We start from the raw sequence: 6,767 nt of genomic DNA, 5'->3' as shown, positions 1-6,767 counted from the left end.
GAAATTTTAGATTCGCCTCTGACTGACTAGCACATATAATTTGAAAACACATACAATTAGTGTCTTCACCTACATTCAACTTCTGCTTTGAAAATATACATACATATTATATTCACACAATTTCATTTAGAATCAGATATTGTATATGCGCGAATACATATTATTTTTTTAAAAAAAATAATCCAAGAAATGACAATCCCAAGTTTGTTGCCAGGTGTTAAACACTTGTGGACTAAACATCATGCATTTTTCTTTTCAATTTATCCATAGGGCACACACTTAGAAAAATGGGTATTTCCCCATAGTTTTGGCCTAAAGTTCCCAAAAACCACTGGCTATTCTCCAAAGCTATGGAACCAAAAGACTGATAAGTACTGTTTCTTGGTTTAATCATTTACTTGACTTATTTTGACCGAACACAAAATTTAAATTTTAAAATTTTAAATTAAAAATATGTATAGTCTCTTAAATCTTATAATTATATTGAAGGTTAAAATTGAAAAACTTACTAAATATAAATAAAAATGCTTAAATTAAAACAGAAAGGAGTAATATTTGAAATGAATTTTTCTATTATTTTGATTAATTCAAATTTATGGTAAGTATCAATATATATTTTGTTGCATAAAGTTTTTTATAAACTAAAGTGCAGAGAACTTTTGTATACTATAGGAGTAATATTTACTACTTATATAAGTAGTACTTCCCTCTGTCACTAATTAGTTGTCCACTTTTAAATTGATATACCAATTAAGAAAACAATTATTAATATAGTGAGTTTACCATTTTATCCTTATTAATTATGAAGTAGATGAATTAAAAACTTAAGATTTTCTAGAAGTTCTACGTTTTCAAAATAATTAATTGATGATATAATAGGTAAAAATATTTTGTCCTTTCTTGATTTGTCAAAATGGACAAGTAATTAGGAACAACTAAAAAAAGAAAAAATGAACAAGTAATTAGGGACAAATGGAGTATAATATATTACTCCCTCCGTTTAAAAAAGAATGACCTCCTTTCCTTTTTAATTTGTTTCAAAAAGAATGATCTCTTTCTTTTTTTTTTTGTAAAATTTTAATTTCAGTTTTCTACGTGGCATGTTTAACGCCACAAGATTAAAGGACAATTTTATACATTTAACATAACTTTAATTTAGGACCACAAGATTCAAAAGTCTTATTTATTTATTTAAACTCCATGTCAAGTCAAACCAGATTATTCTTTATGAAACGGAGGAGTAATATTTACTGCTTATTAATTATTAATATCCCTTTCTCCCTATCCAAGAATAACTCCACTCGACCAATAAAGAGTCACTTACTTTTATTGGGGTTATTTTCATAATTGATTAGTTATATAGATATTAAGAATTATATATATATTACTTTATTTAAAAGTTAATTATATTTATTTTAGGTATTTATTAAATATTACCTTACGTCCTGCATACAAACCAAAATAAATGCCACATTAATTTTATGTATAGTAAAAGTAATGTGGTTATTAATTATATAAATTTTATTAAATATATGAATAATTTACCTCCTAATCAACTATCAAACATCAAACAAACCTTTATAGTACTCTTTTAAAACCACAGATTTATGAACCGACAAATGTATCTAATTTAGTAGTATAATAAACTGACCATAAAACAGGAACCTGATAACACATAAACTACATATAATAATAATAATAATAGTACCAAAAAAAATCTTAAAATAATATTTCTCACGTACTGAGAATTAAATATTAAATAAATAAATAAATAAATAAAAAGTGAGAAACAAAAACAAGTGACTTGGAACATTGGAAATTATCCAAAACCATCAAACTAAAATGTCTATAAATAGATAGAAATTCATTCTTATTCCTACTTCACTCACAAAACTCAAATCATTTATTCCAAAAGCTTATAACTCTTTTACAATATTTCTAAAAAAAAATGGCAAAAAATGTGAGTTTGGATTCAATGGACCAAAAATTAGCACTTGCAAAACGTTGCTCTCATGGTACTTTGCCTTTTATTACTTGTACCTTCACCAAAAAAAAATAAAAAAATCCCATTAGAATTTTTTTCATTTAATTGATAATTAATCTGATGAATGTTTTTTTTTTCTTTTTATGATTTTAAATAAATGTAGAAGGAGCAAAGGCAGGAGCAAAAGCAGCAGTTTTTGCAACAGTTGCTACGGCTATTCCTACTGTAAGTTACACTATCTATTGCATATTTACGTGTGTTTCGCACGATAAAAGTCATTTTTTTTGAATTTTTGAAAAATATTATTTGGTATTTGGTTGGAAAGTGATAGATGTTTTGTTTTTTACTTTTAGTTAATTTTAAAAAGTGACACATTTTTGGGTTAGTAATTTCACTTTAAACTTTTCAGTTTACTTTATTATAATGATTTATATACCATCTGAATGTTTATAACCTATTATTTTAGGCGACTAAGTTTTAAAAGTTTTCTAGTACTAAAAATTGATACTAATTAATATTATTGCCTTCTAATACTAATATATTTGAATTATTGATGAAATTAATTAATTTGCAGTATGCTTGTGGGAAGATATCACCATGGGCAAGAGCACATCTCAATCCAACTGCTAAAGCTCTCATTGTCTCCACAGGTATAAAAAAAAAAAAATTTATATATAAAAAAAATTATATCATCAATGAGATTTTACTTATTATAATATATATCATAAATATAAAAGTCGATTTTATTTTTGATAAATAATTATCTTTCAGGTGACTAGATATATACATAATATCGTACGTAAGCAATTTATTCACCCTCATTCTAGAAACTTGATAACTTAACACACCTTCTATATACATGATAAATTATCAGATTATAGTCTTGATTTTAATTAATATACTTAACAATAATCAAATATGATATAAATTTCATATCACGATACTTTAGTGCATAGAAATTAAACTCTACGAATTATTTTTTCTAATAATGGTTTATATTATTCTATATGACAGTGCTGGGATGGCATACTTTATTGTAGCAGACAAGACTATTTTGAAAACAGCAAGGCAAAACTCCTTCAAACAACAGGCTAATATAATATGAAGGCTCATCAACAACTATAAAAGCTGTTTTAGTACTAAGTTTTATTATGAAAATTTAAATTAATTACTGTTTTAAGTACAATTAGTAGGGTAGTTAGTAGGTGGAGTACTCACATGATGAGGTAATTAATTAGTAGAAACCTCAAAAAAATGTGATTTTTGTCTATGTAATAGAACCATCTACATCCTCTACTACTATAAATATAATAAACCTTGTTTTTCTCATCAATCATTAACCTTATTTATTTATTTTACGTAAAAGTGATCAGAATTGACTATGTCATGTTTTATTAAGAAGGATCTAATTATGAGAACAAATCTACATGACTATCACGTACATATGTAATTTCCCCTTCCTTTCATGCAAAATAGACTCGAGATCTATATAATTAGTAACCAATCTTGACATAGATGTACTCAAGAAAACTCATACAAGCAAAAAAAAATTAATTCAAATAGCTTTGCTCATGAGCCATATTATTATTATTACCAATAAAAATCATAATAAATTGTACTCCTATTCTATTTAAGTTGTTCACATTATTAAAATTAGTTGTCTCAATTAACTTATCAATTAACAAAATCAGATTTTTTTCATTTATCCCTTAATAATTAATTTTTTTTTGAAATCGTAAATAAGTTTGTAGAATTTCAGAAAATATTCTTAAGGGGTATATAAGTAAAATTTGTTCTTATTATTTATAAACTTTATATTTTCTTAAAGGACATGTAAAAAAATGGACAACTAATATGAGACGACAAGAGTAGTGATTAATCTTTGATATCATAGAAGTTAGGTTATCGTACTATTAATATTTTACGCATGTTTTTCTAAAAAACTATTTTCACTTTTTAATTAAGCATTATTAAATATATTCTTTCTAAGATATTTAGCTAGTGTTTTGATCATAAATTTTGAAATTTTATTTTCAAATATTTGTTTGACCATAAAATTTAAACAAATTTTGAAAATATGATTTTCAAGTTTCCAGAAATTGTTCAGAGTAGTTTTTGAGAGAAATTTACTTTCATTCACAAAATTAAAGTAAAATATATGTCCAAACACAACTTCAAGTTTTAAAAAACCACACTTTCAAAAATTCAAATCAATTTCAACTTCAAAATTTATGATCAAACAGATAGCTTGGATACCGTCCTTTACCCATTGTTTTGGCTTTCTATTTATTTATTATTATTTTAATTTCAATTTATTTGTCTTAATTACTATTAGACATACAAATGATATTTTCTTTTGACCATAAATCCAAAAACACAAATTTCCTCACTCTCATACTATACTAGAGTTATGTGCACATTGCACCCTCCAAACTTAGGAACTCAAATTCATGTACTGACAACAATAAAAACCTGAGGATAAAATGTACTAATACTAATTATAGTATATAGTAATGTAACTGAAAAAAACACCACTAAACACAAAAAAAGTGTGAAGCAAAAACAAGTGACTTTGGTACATTGGAAATTAGCCAAAACCATCAAACACATTTGTCTAAACTCAAAATTAAAATGCCTATAAATCAACATTCTTACTTAATTCACTCACAAATTCATCAATTCTAGCAAAAGCTTATTTTTTTACAAATATTGAAAATGGTGAAGAATGTGAGTTTAGATGCAGTGGACCAAAAATTAGCCTTGGCTAAGCAATGTTCTCATGGTATAATTTATCTTTCTTTAACCTTGTAATTCACAAAAAATAAAAATAAAACTCATCTTGATTTTTCTATTAAATTGATAAAATTGGTGAATTTTTTAATTTTAATTTTATGATTGTATTATGCAGAAGGAGTTGTTGCAGGAGCAAAAGCAGCTGTTGTTGCATCTGTTGGTACTGCCATTCCAATTGTAAGATTTATACTAACTATATACATATACATTTCAATATTTGGGTGGGGGGGGGGGGTGTTTGCACCATGGGGTATACATACATTAGTTAAAAGTGAGATATAAATATCATATAATTAAGAGTTGAGATATTATTAAAAATAGAAAATGATTTCCGTTCAAAATCAATGTATTCCCACAGATAGAGTCTGAAGAAAGGAGATCAAGAGTATATGCAGATTTTTTTACCCCTACCCGAGTGAGAGATAGAGAGGTTGTAGATAGATGTTTACTAACTACTTTAAAGAAAAATATTTTCCAGACAATTTATTTCGTCGTACTAAATGTTCTTTGACTTCTAATATTTGAAATGATTTCTGTCCAAATTTAGTGTATTTCATAAGTGAAGTCTGACGTGGATAAAATATATACAGATTTTACTTCTATCCCATAAAAGATATAAATGTTTACTAACGGCCATTACAGAAAAAAAAACATTTTTCAGAAAATATATTTTTCGTTATATCAAATTTTGTAATATTTGAAATGAATTAATGTGCAGTATGCTTTTGGGAAGATGTCACCATGGGCAAAAACCTATCTGAATCCAACAGCTAAAGCTCTCATTATCTCAACAGCTGCTGGGATGGCATATTTTGTTGTAGCTGATAAGACTATTCTCAAAATAGAAAGGCAAAACTCCTTCAAACAAAACTAATTAAGGGTCACAATTGAATTAATCAACTCTTTTAAGTATTAATTTAGAGTATATCTAATATCGACATTACTAATGTAATTTTGTTTATGTATTACCAACATCATCAACATATATTGTTGTGAAAGATAATGGAAGTTGGTTTTTCCCATGTTGATTTCTCACATAGTCATTTGATTAACAATTTTTATCTGAGGAAGTTACTGATTTTATTTTTTTGTAACATAAGAGTCACTTCTACTAACAATAATTATCTCAAAATTCATTCAACTTTTGGGTGTGTGGCAATTACATAAATGATGCTTTTAACAACTTTAGATGCAATTATGACATAATCTCAATTGTCATTAAATATTTTTACGGTAATAATTAAAAGATATCTACTAATGCTATAAATTTTTATAATTTCTTTGTGACTAGGTGGCAATACATTTCTGACACAGTGAATCTTGAAAGATATGAAATATTTCCCTCCAAGTTATATATATGACTTTCCATAAAATTTTATATATATTTATGAAATCGAGTAGTAAATTATGTTCACTCACTTTACATTAAGTATCTGTTTTTTTCCATAAATTAGAATTCTAAGTAGTTCTGCCAAACTAATTATGACAGTGGAAATAATTGGATATACCTAATCTTCTTTTAAAATAAAAATGTTAGGAAAAATAAAATAAGGTCCCCAATATATATATCTTACGTCTCGAAGACTTTCTTTTTTTGGCTAGATCCTTTTTTCATGATATTCATTTTTTTCCATATATATACGTTTATAGTTAATCTATATTCAGCCTTTTAAGTGTATCATAATATATAGTCAATGTATAGATAATTTATTTTTAACTTTTAAGTGTATCAAAATGTATAGTTAATGGATAGTTATTATATACTTTTTATGACTTTTGAGTATTTAAGCATATTAAAATGGGATATACCAAGTCATCAACTTCTTGAACCAGATTCCATGGTTCTAACTCTTATCTTTATTTAATATTTGTCAACTTATTACTTATAGAATTATGTTAGCAATTCATATAAATTATAATAATTACCTCACTGAAAGAATGTTTTTCAATGTTGAGTTGATATAAAATCTTACCTAAAACTAATAACTGA

General features: G+C 25.7%; 2 protein-coding genes across 2 annotated transcripts; both read left to right on the top strand.

Moving 5' to 3' along the window:
* Positions 1–1,888: 1,888 nt before the first annotated feature.
* Positions 1,889–3,234, top strand: LOC125811583 (early nodulin-93-like). Its single transcript, XM_049491103.1, has 4 exons — positions 1,889–2,015; positions 2,148–2,209; positions 2,559–2,634; positions 2,999–3,234. The coding sequence occupies exons 1-4, from the start codon at positions 1,949–1,951 to the stop codon at positions 3,022–3,024; spliced, it is 231 nt and encodes a 76-aa protein (XP_049347060.1). The 5' UTR covers positions 1,889–1,948; the 3' UTR covers positions 3,025–3,234.
* Positions 3,235–4,675: 1,441 nt separating this feature from the next.
* Positions 4,676–5,796, top strand: LOC125811580 (early nodulin-93-like). Its single transcript, XM_049491100.1, has 3 exons — positions 4,676–4,766; positions 4,893–4,954; positions 5,496–5,796. The coding sequence occupies exons 1-3, from the start codon at positions 4,700–4,702 to the stop codon at positions 5,649–5,651; spliced, it is 285 nt and encodes a 94-aa protein (XP_049347057.1). The 5' UTR covers positions 4,676–4,699; the 3' UTR covers positions 5,652–5,796.
* Positions 5,797–6,767: the final 971 nt, after the last annotated feature.

Source organism: Solanum verrucosum, unplaced genomic scaffold (genome assembly GCF_900185275.1).
Source record: "Solanum verrucosum unplaced genomic scaffold, falcon-dt-bn FXZP01000238.1, whole genome shotgun sequence".
NCBI classification, from domain to species: Eukaryota; Viridiplantae; Streptophyta; class Magnoliopsida; order Solanales; family Solanaceae; genus Solanum; species Solanum verrucosum.
This window is presented reverse-complemented; position numbering and strand designations above follow the sequence as displayed.

Excerpts from the sequence above, each read along its gene's own strand:
- LOC125811583 (XM_049491103.1), top strand. The coding sequence starts at position 1,949 with ATGGCAAAAAATGTGAGTTTGGATTCAATGGACCAAAAATTAGCACTT. Across the intron at positions 2,210-2,558 it reads TTGCTACGGCTATTCCTACT|TATGCTTGTGGGAAGATATC; the intron begins GTAAGTTACACT and ends ATTAATTTGCAG. Across the intron at positions 2,635-2,998 it reads AGCTCTCATTGTCTCCACAG|TGCTGGGATGGCATACTTTA; the intron begins GTATAAAAAAAA and ends TCTATATGACAG.
- LOC125811580 (XM_049491100.1), top strand. The coding sequence starts at position 4,700 with ATGGTGAAGAATGTGAGTTTAGATGCAGTGGACCAAAAATTAGCCTTG. Across the intron at positions 4,767-4,892 it reads GGCTAAGCAATGTTCTCATG|AAGGAGTTGTTGCAGGAGCA; the intron begins GTATAATTTATC and ends TGTATTATGCAG. Across the intron at positions 4,955-5,495 it reads TTGGTACTGCCATTCCAATT|TATGCTTTTGGGAAGATGTC; the intron begins GTAAGATTTATA and ends ATTAATGTGCAG.